This window comes from Pleurodeles waltl, chromosome 8 (genome assembly GCF_031143425.1).
Source record: "Pleurodeles waltl isolate 20211129_DDA chromosome 8, aPleWal1.hap1.20221129, whole genome shotgun sequence".
Lineage (NCBI taxonomy): Eukaryota > Metazoa > Chordata > Amphibia > Caudata > Salamandridae > Pleurodeles > Pleurodeles waltl.
Genome location: NC_090447.1, coordinates 61,990,397 through 62,009,060, shown reverse-complemented (window position 1 = coordinate 62,009,060; position 18,664 = coordinate 61,990,397). Strand labels below are relative to the sequence as shown.

Genomic DNA, 18,664 nt, shown 5'->3' with positions numbered 1-18,664 from the left:
CTGCCACCAGCCTCTAACATCAGGGGGAGGAAGTGGCACACCAGCCAAATGAAAGCCCCCAGCTCCTCCTCACCCATTCTCCCCAGATGTGGCTTGCCAAAATCGCAAAGAGATAGGAAAGGGAAAAGAGGAAAATACAGAGAAAGGAGGTATGAAAATGAAACTTAAATAACCCACAAACAGCCTAACAATACCCCAAGTAACAATACCCACAACACACTCCCAACAGTACAAAGACAAAATTAGACACAAAAAATGACAAAGACACACTTACACTAAATTACTGAGACAATTACAAAAACAACAGATGACAATTGGAATGGCACACAGGAGATAAAAGCACAATTTGGACAGATACAACTCTCAACACAGCCACACAGTATTGAAGAATCACAGACTGCAAAGTGAAAGTGAAAGTACACCCATTGTACCGTTTTTGTAAACAGGATATCCTATTCCTGTCTCAAATGTGGTGCGTTTTCATTATGATGCATGAAAGTTTATGACACTTACGGGCTTGGCATCAATATTTATTGACGCATATGCTTAAAAATGACCCGCACTCAAAGATCAATATATTTTTAACCAATATCATGGGGTGCAGTGTTGGAATTAACGCTAGGGTGCAATCGACGTATAATGACTAAGTGTAATTTTCTAACGCATATGCAGCATATTTTGACGCAAATGTGTCATTTTTGACGCGTTTGCGTCAAAATATCTGTCTTTAACTGTGTTTGTGTCATTTTTCTCATTTTTAACATACATGAAAGCTATAACTATACAAAGATAGGCTGTTAGGGATTGCTGTGTGTGTTCAAGTGTTTAGGCGCATGTGGCAGGGCACACTACTGCGGACCGTAATACCCATGTTGTTGTGCCGGATTAGCACTCTTAACTAACGCAACAGCAACCCAAACATTTGGAATTAAAATTGGTATTCCCTAGTTTGAGCAGGCGGTTCGTCAATAGAGGAGAGCAAGGCTATGCAACTTAAAAAATGCACTCATGGCCTGGGTGTTTATGTCTGTGAATTGGCTATTTCAATTGTTGTTGTGCCTCTGTGTGAACATCACAAGACGTGTTTTGCTTAATGTGCTTGTATGCATGTGTTGTAATTGTGGATAACCATCAGATGCCATTCATTGAGGTACATCAGTCAGTAAATGTGTTTGTCATACCCGTAGCATCTTATGCTGTGTGAACTTCCATGACTTTGGGGACAAAACATCTCCCATGACAAACTATACACAGGATAGATAGAGGACGGTTGATAATGGCAATGTTACAAAGGTAAGCCATCACATGTACTGGAATGTTGGATACAACTTCATGGTTACTTGTGTGTATACTACCCATGAGTCACGCATTTGAACATGCTAGGTAGGTACAGTCTTTGTGACACAGAGTCCCAACTCCATACCAAAAAAGTTATGGTATACCACAGTTTGAGTCATGTAAATGACCTATGTTTCTCTTGTGGCTGTGGAAGACCAGCAGACCATACTGCATGTGTTCACATATTTCCCGTGGTCAGTGCACAAATGTGTTCAGTTCAAGTGTAGGCCATGTGTACCCTGTGTCAGTATTGGCCTCCATGTTGTCACAGTTACGTGCAGGTCTAGTCATGAGTCTGTGGAGCCATTCCCTACATTGACAGACTAGCCTTCAAAGAAGATTTGACCTAAAGCCAAAGAACAACTAACGACACACATGGGGATAGTCCAGCTATGGCACTGCAGAACTTTAATAAGGCAGATGACAGGGCAACCTTGGTGTGCTTAAACACTTTTTGGGTCAGTAATAGGAAACAGGCAGGTTTCATCACAACATTTGCACACAGGGTGACCTCTAAAATTCCCACTGCAACAGGGAAAACCAGTGCCTCTGTGCTGATTAATGTCACAGCTAGTCATCACGCAAGCCCCATCAAAAGGTGGCAGCAGAAGGGAATCTGTGTGTGGACCGTCAGGGCACAAACATGTTTTGTCCGTATATACACATTGGCAACCCTGTTTGTTAAGCTTGAGGCACCGTATGGAATCCATGCATACAGCCATAGCACACTGTCACTGTTTGGCACTAATGAGTACATGCAAAACCAGACAAGGGATAGGGGCTAGATTAGGCTATATGTCCCAGACCAGAATACTATAAGGAAACTGATTAAACTATACTATATATTTGAGGATTCATCATAGACCTACCAGACACAATACCCCATGAGGAAAGAGAGGGCATGGAAAACATCTATGAGACAAATGTAGCCACAGGGAACCTCTATGGTTTAGGCGAAGAAAAGAACCAGTCAGGCTAACAGGATGCAGGCTCTGTCAGGAACAAACATGAACAAGACAAATATACAGTGAGCAGACTCTGATTGGGAAAAGCTGGAACAACACTGTGGGAACAAAACACTGTATTTGTGGTGTGGTCTGCAACATTACACAATCCCCCAAGAGCTCTGTTACACAAGTGATTGGTACACCAATGCACAACAAGGAGATTCAGAAAATGGCAGCTTCTAAGCAGTTCCAGGCAGCAGCAATGGCAGGGCAATTTCAAATGGCTGGTCTGCATGGAAGTGCTCACAGGTGTGGCAGCTTCAGTCTCTCACAAGTCCTGGAGTTAAGGATCAAGTTCAAAGGGCCAACTGGACCTTTCACATGGGAAGCAATGAACAGCTGATTACAGGTCCTACCGACTACCAGGCAGTTCATTATCAGACCTGAAGTCCATGCAGACTGATGAACTATGACTATGGCATGCCATACTGAAGAGGGAAGCACACAGGAGTCAGAATGGGAGTGTATGTGTGTGTAGATGAAGGTTATCAGGGTACAGATAGTCCATTTACAGGCCCCCCTAGAGAATAGTGGGGAGAGACTGAAAACATGGCAGTGGCAGGACTTATTACCTGGGATGGGCTGCGCAGGGCTTGTCTTGTGAGCAATGCTTGTCATACCTGGGACACTCGTGCTATCCATTTTCAGCTTAGATGGGCTCCTTGTCACACATGCTCCTTACAAAGATAGCTGATGACACACTTACCCGCTGTCAAGGGTCTGGTCACACATTCCTGTTACCAATGCAATAGCACATCCACTGCCTCATGTATGAAACACTTTTTTACCTTATGATTGATGGTGTCTTAGCTGTGTGTCATGTGCTGCAATGAACCATGTTGGCAACATGGATGTGTGTTATAGCTGCGGTCCTCTGATATTGCCCTTCACATGTGAAATAGCCAGGACACTCATTTACAATGTGTGTGATGTTGGTTGTACATTCATACCCATCAAATGTGATGTGGCTTTTTCAGTATCATAATCTGTATTTCTGCAATGCTCCATGAGGCTAAACTCTGATTATGATTCCTAGGGGTCATGTGATGCATAACAATAACCCAGAGCATGATTGAGTGATTAAGGTAGGTGTTTAATGACATATGCTAACAAAGTGATGGTGACTATAGTTAGAAGATGTTTTGTACAATGTGTTGTCTCCAACGCAATCCTGCTGCAGTGTTTGGATGGTCCCCCTCATGTTCACGAACAGCATCCTCCTCGTCCTCCTTTTAAGGCATTTGTGGGTCTGGTTCATAGTGGGGAATGCTCCTCCTTACACAAATGTTGTGCAGGATGGCACAGGTCAAAATGATCTTGCAGACCATTTCAGGTGAATATAGGAGGCTGCCTCCGGTGATGTTGTGGCACCGGAATCCGGACTTCAGGATGCCAAAAGTCCTCTCTACTATGGTATGCGTCACTCGATGTGCCACATTATAGGCACACTCTGATGCTGTGCTTGGGTTGGCAAATGGGGTCATGATCCATGGCTGGATCCCATAAACCTGATCAGCTGAAAGAGAAAATGAGTATAAATATGTGGATGTTGGCTGCACCTTGATTATCACTTTGCATGGCAGTTGTTATCTTGTGTCGTCTGTGACTCATCTGTGTTTGTGTTATAGTGTGGGATCCTAGGCTTCCAGGATGTTCTTTCAGCATTGGGTTGTTTAATTATCAAAACTGTTTTTTGGCTGATTGACCTGACATCAGCGGTATATTTGTAAACTTGCAGCTCATTGTGTATCTCCCATGCATTATGTAATGTGAAAGAAGTGTCCATGTGCCTTCACTGGAAGAGACATGATACTTCCACACACACAATTGATTCCACTGTCGTGGTATCACAGTTGCACTATATGGCCTGCACATCTCATCCAATTCAACATATGTAATAGCATGTGAAGAACAGCAGGGAGGCTCTTTGATTTGGCTAGGTGACAATGTACAACACATCTCCATAAGTTGGCAGCACTGGAGTGTTCACAATTGACAATGCACAAATATCACATGTGTGACAAGTTCTAAGCAGGTCCTGAACTCGCCCCTCACGACCGCAGCACCAACCTGCTGCCTTCTGCCTCTGCCCCACGACCACGCTGCCGTCTGCGTGTTCGAGGCCCTCCTCCACCCGCAGGCATCCTCCTGCGCCTCATCCCTGGTGGCTAGTGGGCTCACTTGACCCGAGTGCCGCTCCCGCCGTCCCGTAAGTTTGTTTTTCAGCTTTTTTCCGCTTTTCTGCGCCTCGCCGCCGGCGCTTTTTGCCCCATTGTGCCCCCCTGATTGCTGTCTCCCCGATCGTATTTAGTGCCAGTATTGTGTCCATATTGTGTTTTTTCCTGCATTTGTGACTGTTTTTGCCCGATTTCTGTGCCTTTCGCCCCTTGTGCGCTCCTCGACCCCAGCCGCTGCTTCCCTGCGGCCCCGCCCCCCTCGCGCCCCCATTTGCCGCTCCCTCCCGGCTCCCGCCTCCCAGCTGCTCCTCCCTCCCCCCTCCCTTCTTAATGGCTGGCGCTGCGCGTCGCCAGTGAGCGAATTCGGACCTGGTTCAGGTCCTGAACTCGCCCCTCACGACCGCAGCACCAACCTGCTGCCTTCTGCCTCTGCACCACGACCACGCTGCCGTCTGCGTGTTCGAGGCCCTCCTCCACCCGCAGGCATCCTCCTGCGCCTCATCCCTGGTGGCTAGTGGGCTCACTTGACCCGAGTGCCGCTCCCGCCGTCCCGTAAGTTTGTTTTTCAGCTTTTTTCCGCTTTTCTGCGCCTCGCCGCCGGCGCTTTTTGCCCCATTGTGCCCCCCTGATTGCTGTCTCCCCGATCGTATTTAGTGCCAGTATTGTGTCCATATTGTGTTTTTTCCTGCATTTGTGACTGTTTTTGCCCGATTTCTGTGCCTTTCGCCCCTTGTGCGCTCCTCGACCCCAGCCGCTGCTTCCCTGCGGCCCCGCCCCCCTCGCGCCCCCATTTGCCGCTCCCTCCCGCCTCCCAGCTGCTCCTCCCTCACCCCTCCCTTCTTAATGGCTGGCGCTGCGCGTCGCCAGTGAGCGAATTCGGACCTGGTTCAGGTCCTGAACTCGCCCCTCACGACCGCAGCACCAACCTGCTGCCTTCTGCCTCTGCCCCACGACCACGCTGCCGTCTGCGTGTTCGAGGCCCTCCTCCACCCGCAGGCATCCTCCTGCGCCTCATCCCTGGTGGCTAGTGGGCTCACTTGACCCGAGTGCCGCTCCCGCCGTCCCGTAAGTTTGTTTTTCAGCTTTTTCCGCTTTTCTGCGCCTCGCCGCCGGCGCTTTTTGCCCCATTGTGTCCCCCTGATTGCTGTCTCCCCGATCGTATTTAGTGCCAGTATTGTGTCCATATTGTGTTTTTTCCTGCATTTGTGACTGTTTTTGCCCAATTTCTGTGCCTTTCGCCCCTTGTGCGCTCCTCGACCCCAGCCGCTGCTTCCCTGCGGCCCCGCCCCCCTCGCGCCCCCATTTGCTGCTCCCTCCCGCCTCCCGCCTCCCAGCTGCTCCTCCCTCCCCCCTCCCTTCTTAATGGCTGGCGCTGCGCGTCGCCAGTGAGCGAATTCGGACCTGGTTCAGGTCCTGAACTCGCCCCTCACGACCGCAGCACCAACCTGCTGCCTTCTGCCTCTGCCCCACGACCACGCTGCCGTCTGCGTGTTCGAGGCCCTCCTCCACCCGCAGGCATCCTCCTGCGCCTCATCCCTGGTGGCTAGTGGGCTCACTTGACCCGAGTGCCGCTCCCGCCGTCCCGTAAGTTTGTTTTTCAGCTTTTTCCGCTTTTCTGCGCCTCGCCGCCGGCGGTTTTTGCCCCATTGTGCCCCCCTGATTGCTGTCTCCCCGATCGTATTTAGTGCCAGTATTGTGTCCATATTGTGTTTTTTCCTGCATTTGTGACTGTTTTTGCCCGATTTCTGTGCCTTTCGCCCCTTGTGCGCTCCTCGACCCCAGCCGCTGCTTCCCTGCGGCCCCGCCCCCCTCGCGCCCCCATTTGCCGCTCCCTCCCGCCTCCCGCCTCCCAGCTGCTCCTCCCTCCCCCCTCCCTTCTTAATGGCTGGCGCTGCGCGTCCGCGCCTGTACCGCGCCCAGCGCCACCCCCCCTGGTCCTCGCGCCTCCCGCGCCCACTTCTCGGCCGAAGAGCTCCGCGCCCTCAACCCCGGGCCCTCCACTGAATGCTTCCGGGCATCCCCGAAGCTCACTAAAGGACCTTTCTCCTGTCGCACCTGGAACTTCTCCTGCACCAGAACGACGAATCCAACTACAAAAACTTTCAACCCCAATCACCTGAACTGCATCCTCATCAACACCCGCTCCGCACGAAAACACGCCATCGAGCTCTGGGACCTGCTCGACACCACTACACCTGACGTGGCCTTCCTGACCGAAACCTGGTGGAACGACTCCTCTGCTCCGGACATCGCCATCGCCATACCGGACGGATACAAAATCACCAGAAGAGACCGGACCAACGGGATCGGCGGCAGAATAGCCATCGTTCACAAAGCCACCCTCAAAATCCACACCCACTCGGACGACACCCTCAAAACAGCCGAACACCTCCATTTCCAGATCCACACGGACCCCAAAACAACCCTCAGAGGAACCCTGATCTACCGCCCTCCAGGACCAAGAGCCCCCTTCAACGACACCATCGCAGACCTCGCAAGCTCCCACGCCCTAGCATCCACTGATTACATCCTTCTGGGAGATCTCAACTACCACCTAGAAAATACTTCCGACGTCAACACTACTTCACTGACCTCCAACCTCCTCAACCTCGGACTCCGCCAACTAGTCAACACTCCCACCCACATCGCCGGACACACCCTGGACCCCCTCTTCACCTCAAGCAACCACATCGCTTTCAGCCACACCTCCGAACTCCACTGGACCGACCACCACTGCGTCCACTTCACCTACAAGAAAATCACAGAACATCACCGCATCCAGCCACCTCCCCACCGCCGCTGGGGCAAAATCACCCAGGACCAACTGGCCAGCACCCTCACCAACAACCCTCCACCCGACGCAACCGACCCGAACACAGCCGCCATCAACCTCCATCAATGGATCCTCGACTGCGCTAACACCCTCGCCCCCCTAAAGAAACACACCGCCATCCAAGGAAAGAAAAAACCAGCCTGGTTCACAGATGACCTTACAACCTCCAAAAGCATCTGCCAGAAGCTCAAAAAGAAATGGATCCAAGATCGCACACCCGACAACCTCGCCACCCTCAAAAACGCCAACCGTGAACACCACCAACGGATCCGCGTCGCCAAGCGCACCCATTTCACCGAACGCATCAACAACAACGCCCACGACTGCAAAGAACTCTTCGGGATCGTGAAGGAACTCTCAAATCCTAAAGCCAACTCCAACGACATCCCGCCCTCCCAGAAACTCTGCGACGACCTCTCCACTTTCTTCCACCAGAAAATTGTTACCATCCACGACAGCTTCAACTCCAGCCCACCGCCAGACCCCACCCCCGGCGTCTCCTCCCACGACTGCCGCCTCACCGCCTGGACCCACGTGGACGATGCAGAAACCATAACAACCATGAACACCATCCACTCAGGCTCCCCTACGGACCCCTGCCCTCATCATGTTTTCAACTCGGCAAACGCCACCATCGCCCCCGAACTCCGCAAGATCATCAACCTCTCCTTCTCCTCCGCCACCTTCCCGGACAGCTGGAAACACGCAGAAATCCAACCCCTTCTCAAGAAACCCAAGGCTGACCCCAACGACCTCAAAAACTTCCGACCGATCTCTCTCCTCCCTTTTCCAGCCAAAGTCATCGAGAAGATCGCCAACTCTCAGCTCACCCACTTCCTCGAAGACAACTCAATCCTGGACCCCTCACAATCCGGATTCAGACGAAACCACAGCACTGAGACTGCTCTCCTCGCTGCCACAGATGACATCAGACTTCAAATGGACAAGGGCGAAACCTCAGCCCTCATCCTCCTCGACCTATCCGCCACCTTTGACACAGTCTGCCACCGCACCCTACTGACCCGCCTCCAGGAAGCTGGGATCCAAGACAAAGCCCTCCACTGGATCTCATCCTTCCTCTCCGACAGAACTCAGAGAGTCCGCCTCTCCCCGTTCCGCTCCAAAGCCTCCAACCTCATCTGCGGCGTCCCCCAAGGATCCTCCCTCAGCCCTACGTTGTTCAACGTCTACATGGCCCCCCTCGCCAAACTGGCCCGCCAACATCATCTCAACATCATCTCCTACGCCGACGACACCCAGCTCGTCCTCTCCCTGACCAATGACCCGCTCACCGCCAAAACCAACCTCCACGAGGGACTTAAATCCATCGCCAACTGGATGAACATCAGCCGCCTGAAGCTCAACTCCGACAAGACGGAAGTTCTCATCCTCGGGCGCACTCCCTCGGCTTGGAACGACTCTTGGTGGCCCTCCGCCCTTGGTCCCCCGCCCACCCCTGCCAACCACGCAAGAAACCTTGGCTTCATCCTGGACTCCGCCCTCACCATGTCCAAACAGGTCAGCGCCGTCTCCTCCTCCTGCTTCAACACCCTTCGTATGCTCCGCAGAATCTTCAAGTGGATTCCAACAGAAACCAGAAAGACGGTGACCCATGCCCTCGTCAGCAGCAGACTTGACTACGGCAACGCACTCTACACAGGCATCCCTACCAAAGACATCAAACGACTCCAACGGATCCAAAATGCCTCCGCCCGACTGATCCTCGACATACCCCGCCGACGCCACATCTCCCCACACCTGAGGGAACTCCACTGGCTCCCAGTAGACAAGAGGATCACTTTTAAACTCCTTACCCACGCTCACAAGGCGCTTCACAACACCGGACCCTCCTACCTCTACACCAGACTCAACTTCTACACCCCAACACGCCAACTCCGATCCGCCAACCTCGCCCTAGCCATCGTACCCCGAATCCAGCGCAAGACCTCTGGCGGCAGATCCTTCTCTTTCCTCGCCGCCAAAACCTGGAACTCTCTCCCCACTCCGCTACGCCAGACCCAGGACCTCCTCACATTCAGAATGCTCCTCAAGACCTGGCTCTTCGACCGCTAAACAGCCTCTCCACCCCCCCCCCCCACCTCAGCGCCTCGAAACCCTAACGGGTACATAGCGCGCTTTATAAATACTATGATTGATTGATTGATTGATTAAGCAAACATATTTTTGTCCCCTGACCGAGTTGGCTCATGTGCAAACGTGTACCTACACTGCTGAACCTGCTCCAGGTAAGCTGGCTAACTTGGTTGTGGGGGTGAAGGTTTAAGTGTCAGATGGTCCATCTGCCTGTTCATCTGTTATGTATATGTGTGATTGTCTCAATCCGTATGTGTAGCAGTGTGCACTTTGCAATATTGTCACATCAATATGTGTTCTTAGCACAGTCCACTTCCTTATTGGTAGCGGGCAATGTCACCCCAGGAGTGATTTGAGATGTTGGTACTGCCTCAGTGATTCCATGTCACCTTCATTAGAGTCAGCATCATCATGCTATCTGTCTCATGGTGTTTGACCTGCAGCAAAACACATTGCACACCCCTTACACAGTACGTATTGGTTGGAAGGGTGTGTGATTGAGTGTTATTGATGTGATATTGGAAGATTCATCTTCCAAGTTGTACTGCCAGTTAAGGCCATGTCATTGTCACTGTGTGGTTTTGAATTGGTCCCTTGTGGCTCTGGAGTGGTATCTGTTGTTATTTGCATCTGTCATTTGTCCATAGGTGTGTATCCCATTGGGTCAGGATATCAAACATGACTAGCAGTATCGCAACCTCAGTGTCTTCCTGGCCACGTGTCAATGTAGTGGTGTATGTGTTGTGTGTCCTTCAGGGTTGCTGTGCTGTGCGTATATAACTAGGTTTCTGCACTTACCAACAAGTAGGCCATTTCCATATCGTCCATCCTAGAAGTGTTGATTGATGGTGCTGTGGCCGAAGATTAATGAATCATGTACACTCCCAGGATACTTTGCTACGATGTTGGTGATCAATCCACAGTGATCCACAATGGCCTGCACATTGATGGAGTGTGTGTGCTTCCGGTTGCGGTATAGATGCTTTGTTGCAGCAGGTGGCACAATCCGTACATGTGTGCAGTCAATGGCACCAAGCATGTGTGGGAAGCCATAGATTTAATAGAAACCCTGTTTGGTCTCCTGCTGCTTCTGCTGTGTGGTGGGGAAGCTGTTGGGGCGGTGTGTAAGGGAGATGATGACATCCAGTACCTTGGGTAGGGAGGCAGAGAATGAAGGCTGTGAGATCCCGGCAACCAGGGCCCCAGTGGTTTGAAAAGAGCCACTTGCCAACATGTGGAAGACAGCTAGCAGCTTGGTCTCTGGTGGAATGATGTGGGGTGTCTGCAAGGTGGGTGCCAACTGTGGCTCAATGTGGCGCAGCAGCTGCTGTATGGCTTGCCAGTTTAGTCTGTACCTCTGGATGATGTCATGTTCCCTGAGGCCCTGAAGGGATGTCCTGGTGCGTAATATCCTCTCCTGCCTTCGGCGTTGCTTTTGGGGTCCCTGTTGGTGTGGTGGAAGCTGCTGCTGTTGCTCCTGTGCTCTGCGTCTTCGTGCTGGCTGGCTGAATAACACCTCCATGTCTTCCTTTTGGAGCTCTGATGTTGCTTCCGTGGGTTTCCCTTAAGTACTGGTGTGTTTGCCCCATTTTAAATCCTACCCTGACCCAGGCGTTCATTTTTTACGCAAATCCGGATGTGCGCCATTTTCCGACTGTGCATGCCAGCCGTGCGGGATTTTTGAGCGGTTGGATAAATATGGCGCACGTGTGTTTAAGTCATTTTTTGGACGGGAACGCCTACCTTGCATGTCATTAACACAAGGCGGTTTTACGCATCCAGAAAATGATGCACACTGAGATATTTTGACGTTAGCGGGTCTAGCATCAAAGTATAAATATGGTCTTAGTTTTGCACCGAATTTGCGTAAAACTAAATTACATAAATCCGGCGCAAGCAGAGTTTAAATATGGGCCTTAGTCAGTCAGTCACTGCTCCCTATCCCCTCAAATGGATCGCGTCCTTTTAGTAAGGAAGAGCCCTGTGCATTACCATTGTGCCCTCTTGAGTTAAGCGCATTCAGATACCCTCCGCTCAGCCCTGTAATGGTCAGATGCTTTTGTGGGCGTGTCCTTGTATTAGGATTTCCCTCTCTAAAGATGTACTTACCCTTGCTAAACACCTCCTTAAATTTCCTTAAACTCCTCCCATTTAGTACTAATAAGTCATAGAAACTAGACCACTCAAAGTAACAACACAGATTAATTGTGCCCAGGTATCAAACAGCATAGCAACCCCACAACTTTAGTCAGGTAAGTGTTGTCCAGTGAGACGTGTTTTGCTTCAGAAAACAGCCTTACAATTGGGGCAATCATATTTTCCTTTGCTTCAAAAAACAAACTGAAAATTGGGGAATCCCAATTTTGTCTACACTTGGTCAAAATCAGCCAAAGTTAAGAAAATAAGGATATGAATTATCGCTGTTCTGACCTTTTTGCCCAAATATGACACATTACCATATAAGCCCATTGACTTGACTGCAACAACTGTCATCCATTTACAACTGTCAGACCTATTACCTTTAACACTAGTCATAGCAATTTCAAACGATAAGCACATCAATAAAAGTGATTAGTCCAATATAGGTGCAGTCTTATTGACATCACATGACTAAGGAACTTGTTTTATGACAGATCAACAAGCAGCAAGAGTTCCCCTATGGCTCTGTCACTCTAATCTTGCCCACTCAACCATTTTTCTGCATTTCCAAATGGCAAATTACCTTTGTTGGGCTTAGAGACTACATCAGGGGGTCTTATGAGATTAGAGGTTATAAGACTATTTTCCAAGGGCTGAATCAATTACCTTAAGATCCAAGGTAGAGTCCACATGACCACCAACAACAGATGGTCCTGCAGGTTTGCATAGTTATATTTTCCATGTCCACTAGAAGGAGAATGGTTATTAAATAGCCTAGGATTGGAATATAGCAATAGGGGATCCATAGGAAAAATATAATATTTAGTTGAACTGCAGTTAGTAACTTCCACTAAAGAACCTTTGAATACCCGATTTTACAGAGTTTCATTCACAGTAAACAAGGAGGTGATAAAAGTCAAATTGTTTTACAGTACGTTTTGTCTGATGCTGCACATTTACTTTACAGGAACTACAGGCAACATGTTGCCATCTTGACAGCATAAGTCTGGTGACTTTAAACAGCATGGCTTTCATGAGGGTGAATAGAGTTGATTGATTATTGACAAATAGCAGACAGGAGGACTGAACAAGGCAGTAGAGGGCTTTCATTGAAGGTGGCCCCTTTGCGTTTGATGTACATTATAGCATATCAGAATTTGAACTGCAAAAAGGGGATTGCTACCACATCCCCTGGCAGTCAGCATTTTTTTGTTGTGTATTCATTTGTCCTTCATAGTAGGCTTGATTATGTGTTGGAGATTAAGTAAACAAACATGAAGGCTCTGAGACCCAACATCGACTCAATTACCACCTCAGGTGGTTCAGTAATTATTACGTTTCCACCTGAACCGCAGGGCAATTGTAAGTAAATTAAGCAAATTATTCATGTCAAAGGAGCAATGGGAAGTCACCCATAGCTTTGTCAATTGCTGCGCAGGGGTGGAATGCAATGACAAATTATCCTTCTTGGGGTTTTGGGCTGTTATTGCTAAACTGAGAAGGTGTTATGTACTTGCACCGCTACCCATTACTCAATTCCTCCCCATTCAATATCTTCTGTCCCCTCTACAAGGGCTTGCAGCTTAATATGTTTCTAACTGAGACATCTTCCTAAAATAAATGGAATGGTTGATTTCTTTGTAGGCGCCTCTCATTTGACAGGTTTTGCACCATGTGATAGGATTTGCAGCCAAATAACACCCCCACCTAAACTATATAACCAGGTTGTTTGCTCTGATATGCGTCTGGCTGGTTTGAGGCTTCAAGGTGGTCTGCCTATACATCTGGAGGGCAGTGATCAAACTTTTATACAAGGGTGATCCCTCCTTCTGGCAACAAGGAGCCCCTGTTTAGGTTTGCAAAGGACTGGACTCATAACAAATATTGTACTTGTAAATCATACCCTTCAGACATTGTTATGGACTCGGACCAGAGGCAACAATTAAGCTTTCCCACAGATCTATCAATATCTACAGACACTGGAAACAGAGGCTTAGCTGACATAAGATTTGGAGTGGGAAGCTGTCTGAAGCATAGCAACAGTTGTATGTTGCCCCGAGGCTTGTTGGTTAATTGTGCCTGCAGCCAGCTCACATTTTGTCACCACAGGCAGCCTTTGAATCACCAATAAGCTAACTCATTATCTTTTTTAATAAGCTTGCGACATATCTATTTTCCAACAAATACTGTGGCATATCTCTTAGTTTATCTTATGAATCTGTTTTGCTCATATTAAATTTATTCATGCACTTGTGTTGAATAGTCTAGGTTGATTAACTATGAGATATCAGTGAAATGCTGCTTGACAGGAGGTGGCTTGTATCAATGTTTTTGATTTCTTCATTTGCTGAATTTCTGTAGAAGTAGGAGAGTTTAAGTAATGCCCGGGACTTGATATATATAAACATGAATGACAAATTAGGATTATATTTGCATTGCTGTTACTGATCCAGTTCCACTATTGAATATTCAGTCACTTGAGTGGAAGGCGGGGGACTTCTCACTCTGCACCCCTGGTCAATGTTCTAATTGTATTGGTTGTGTTCAGATCATCACCATGTTTTTCATTTAGATTCTTTCTCGGTTCCACACTAACAAGTTTGTAGAGTGCATTTTGGATCATCTCTGTTTTCATGCTGTAAATAAGTGGGTTCAGCACTTGTGGGAGGCACAGGAAGGAAAGGCCCATGAGAACATGTACAAGAGGAGGAGCATCTTTGCCATATCTGTGGACCAAAGTCATTGAAAACAGAGGGATGTTAAACATCAGCACAACACTGATGTGAGACACACAGGTACTGAACGCCTTCAGGGACCCCTTATTTGATGCAATTCGCAGAACAGTCCTGAGGATCATGAGATATGAACAAAGTATAAGTACTGAATCTAACACAAATGTAAACAGGACCACTACCAACCCATATATAATATTAATGGATATGTCTGAGCAGGCAAGCTTCATCACATCAGGATGTATACAGAAGGCATTGTAAAGTTTATTATGGTCACAATATTGAAGCCTTCTGAGCAAGAAAGGAACTGGCAACATGATACCCACACCTCTAATTATAGCTGTCAGGCGTATCTTTGATATCATTGGATGTAAGATGGAAGCATACCTCAGAGGATTACATATGGCGATATAGCGGTCAAAAGCCATGGCCACCAAAATTGTGGATCCTATTGTTGTTATTGAATGTATACAATAGGCCTGTGTAAAACAGGCATAGCCATGAATATTTCTTAAGTCAAAGAAAAGCAAACAGACCACAGAGGGCAGTATAGACAAAGTTATGCTCAGATCAGTGACAGCAAGCATTGAGAGCAACCGGAACATAGGCTCAAAAAGCTGTTTGTCGGTCTTTATAATATATAAAATTAGGCTGTTCCCCACAACAGAGAGAAAATACAGAAGCAATAAAGGAGTAGAAATATAGTAGCGTGCAGAATTAGTCTAAAAAAATCCGAGTAACTGGAAGAAAGGAGGATTTGAGTAGCTTCTGTTGTCTGATGACATATTTTACACAAAGAGGAAAAAATTCCATCAAATCACCTGCAATGTAAAATTGGAAAAGTAAAGTATCAGACACATGAAAACTGGAAAAGTAAAGTATTAGACACTTATAATTTCATAATTCTGCTAGTTGTTGTTAAAAAGATGCATATTCTCTGAGATTTAACTTAGAGTGTGATTTGTCCTACTAACATAATCAGACACTCACTAGACCTGAACTTGACAAGCAATCTTAAGCTCACAGACTTGGGGTTGAACTAGTTTCTGGTCAATTTATAATGTTATTCAGTTATTCAGTGCATGCAGCCTGGTGACAGCGATGAATACGGCAATATTCGTGCAAACTCATTTAGAGGAAAGAGCAAATATTTAATTAAAAACGTGCAATTCACTGAGAATGTTACCACAATTGCACACAAGGATAGTATTGAAGAATCTATTAAACAGCATATTCTGGGCCAGATTTACAAGGCTCTTGCGCTCCTTAGTGCCACATTTGATGCAAAATATTTGACGCAAATGTGATGCTAACGGGCCACTACCATAGCACCATATTTACAAGGTGGCACAAACTAGGTTTATGCCACCTTGTAAACTCTTTGTGCCATATCAAACATAACATATGCATGATGTATGCAAAGGGGACTGTGACAGAGGGCTGGGATCGGGGCTAGACTGGAGGTGCCCGGGGGGGCACCTCTCCGCAGACCGATGTAGAAGTTAACCCTCTATGTCATGCTGAGCGCCGGAAGAAAAAGGCCGGGCCAGAACACCAGGAAGCGAATGGCGGGTTCAGAGGAGAGGCAGAAAGAAAAGGAAAAAACGAGTTCAGAGGAGGCGCAGAAGAAAAAGATGATGCAAACTGGATCAGAGAGGAGGAGAACTGTAGCATCGGCAGCGCAGAGGAAGAGGAAGAGTATGGAGAGGCGAAGGAGCAGACGGACGACAACCAGACAGATATGGCTACAATGGAGGGCCTTGGAATCTGACAGCTGGAAATCCCACATCGGAACGAGCATCTAGGTAACTGAGGGAGAGACAGTGCGAAGGAGCCAGCCACATTCCAGGAGGAACATGGCCTTACCAGGTAGGGACACGAGCTGGGGAGGGGCGGGAGGTTTTAAAAAAGGTCACTAAAACTGGGGAGCATTGGTATTTTACCTGTACTATATACTAGGAAACCTAACTTAAAGGCACTGGGTGAAATAAACCACAATATTAAATATTAGGAATCAGGAAATGTGAAGAAAAGGAAGGTATTGAAGACAGACAGAAAGCAAGAGCATCAGGAAGTGAATAAGGAGGAGCATTATAGATACTAACCACCTCACGAAAGGAGGGAGGATGGAGAGAGAAGGAAGGAAACAAGAACAAAATTCAGGGAAAAATAAAGAAACAGAGAGGAAAGAGCAACACCTACCTGACAGCCAAAGCGTACCTTTACTAAAACGGGCTTCTTGTTTTCTCTCCCTCTCACAATGTACATTCTCCTGGGTCCCTGAGATGCCAACCTGTAACAGGAAAGAAAAGACAATAAGGAACAGTGTTGGAAAATGGGTTATTGGTAGGGCAGGTAGGTACCTACACCTAGCAACAAGCCACTAACCTCCACATAGGTACAGTTAGGTCTCAGTAAATTAATCCCAGCTCAACCCTTGGTAGCTTGGCAACGAGCGTCAAGGCTTAACTTAGGAGACAAAGTGTAAAGCATTCAAATATCACAAAACAGTAATTAAATAAAACACAGGAAACTGTTTAAAAATCCAAAACCAATTTATAAAAATAGTTTATATTTTTATCTTTAAAATGACACAAAAACGATTAGAATCGGTTCAGGGGAACCGGAGATATGAATTTTTAAAGTATTATTATTTTCTAGCGCTTAGAAACAAAAAGCGCCAATCGGGTCATCTGGTTGCACCAGGACCGGGGCAAAGTCAAACTTTCAGGCCGACCGCGATGGAGCCCTGCTCGGCTACAAGTCGTGGGAGGCCTCGGTTAAAAAGTTACCTTCTGACTTAGGCCCTCATTCTGACCCTGGCGGTCTTTGACCGCCAGGGCGGAGGACCGCGGGAGCACCGCCGACAAGCCGGCGGTGCTCCAATGGGGATTCCGACCGCGGCGGTAAAGCCGCGGTCGGACCGGCACCACTGGCGGGGTCCCGCCAGTGTACCGCGGCCCCATTGAATCCTCCGCGGCGGCGCAGCTTGCTGCACCGCCGCGGGGATTCTGACCCCCCCTACCGCCATCCAGATCCCGGCGGTCGGACCGCCGAGATCCGGATGGCGGTAGGGGGGGTCGCGGGGCCCCTGGGGGCCCCTGCAGTGCCCATGCCACTGGCATGGGCATTGCAGGGGCCCCCGTAAGAGGGCCCCTACATGTATTTCACTGTCTGCTGCGCAGACAGTGAAATACGCGACGGGTGCAACTGCACCCGTCGCACAGCTTCCACTCCGCCGGCTCGATTCCGAGCCGGCTTCATCGTGGAAGCCTCTTTCCCGCTGGGCTGGCTGGCGGTCTGAAGGAGACCGCCCGCCAGCCCAGCGGGAAAGTCAGAATTACCGCCGCGGTCTTTCGACCGCGGAACGGTAACCTGACGGCGGGACTTTGGCGGGCGGCCTCCGCCGCCCGCCAAGGTCAGAATGAGGGCCTTAGTCTCTTTTTTGATGTTTTTCTTCCCCGGGACGAACCTGCCAGTTGAATCCGACCTCCTGGAGCCCTTGTCCGGATACGCGAAGTCGGTTTCCTCGGTGGTGATTTTTACCTTCGGACTTAGTCGTTTTTTCGAGATGAAAATCCTTCGACCGGGGTAAACCTGGATCTTGATCCGACGTCCGTGGAGCCCTTCTCGGATACGATGGCTGGGAGGTCCCGGTCAACTTTTTACCTTCGGACTTAGTCTCTTTTTTGGATGTTTTTCTTTACCGGGACGAACCACGAAGTCAGGCCGGGTCGCGGTTGAGGCAAGCCGGCTAGAATTTCCGCGTCGGGTCGGTCACTTTATGGAGCTTTTTTTTCAAAAATTCTCCAATCTTTTCCAAACTTCTGGGGCTTCACCCAGATGTTCTTTTAAGGTTCTTTTGGGGTCCACAGCTCACCCCAAGGGTCCAGAAGTTCTGTGATGGTCCTTGGGAAGTGCGGACTTCAACTCCCAGAATGCACCTGGCGCAAACTCCTTTTTGGCCACTGGACAGTGGTCAGCTGGTCACTTTTTCAGGAGTTGGTGCAGGGGACTCTGGATAGCAATTTTTCACCTGTAGCAAACAGGGAGTCCCTCCTTGAACCAGTTGAAGCCAGGCAAAGTCCTTCTTGTGGTGAAGCCCAAGTGTGCAGCTGGTGCAGTCCTTCTGAGTGCAGGTTCCAGGTGCAGGCCAGGGGTCCAGCAGGGCAGTCCTTCTTCTTCTTTAGTTCCTTTCTTGTTGAATTCTGGAGGGGATCTGAGGCGTGGGTGCAGGTCTGCCAGTTTTATCCTTGCTCCTGGGTGAAAAGCAGGGGGGCCCTGGTTCTCCAATCAGGGACAGGGTCGTCCCCCTGTGATGACCACTTCCTGGGAAGTGTGGCA

The 18,664-nt window shown here is 48.8% G+C and overlaps 1 protein-coding gene across 1 annotated transcript; it reads right to left on the bottom strand.

Moving 5' to 3' along the window:
• Window positions 1–14,088: 14,088 nt before the first annotated feature.
• Window positions 14,089–14,979, bottom strand: LOC138249441 (olfactory receptor 51G1-like; the record flags this gene model as incomplete). Its single annotated transcript, XM_069203401.1, has 1 exon — window positions 14,089–14,979. A coding segment is annotated over one exon (891 nt), but the record flags the coding sequence as incomplete, so codon positions are not given.
• Between the last annotated feature and the right edge of the window lie 3,685 nt (window positions 14,980–18,664).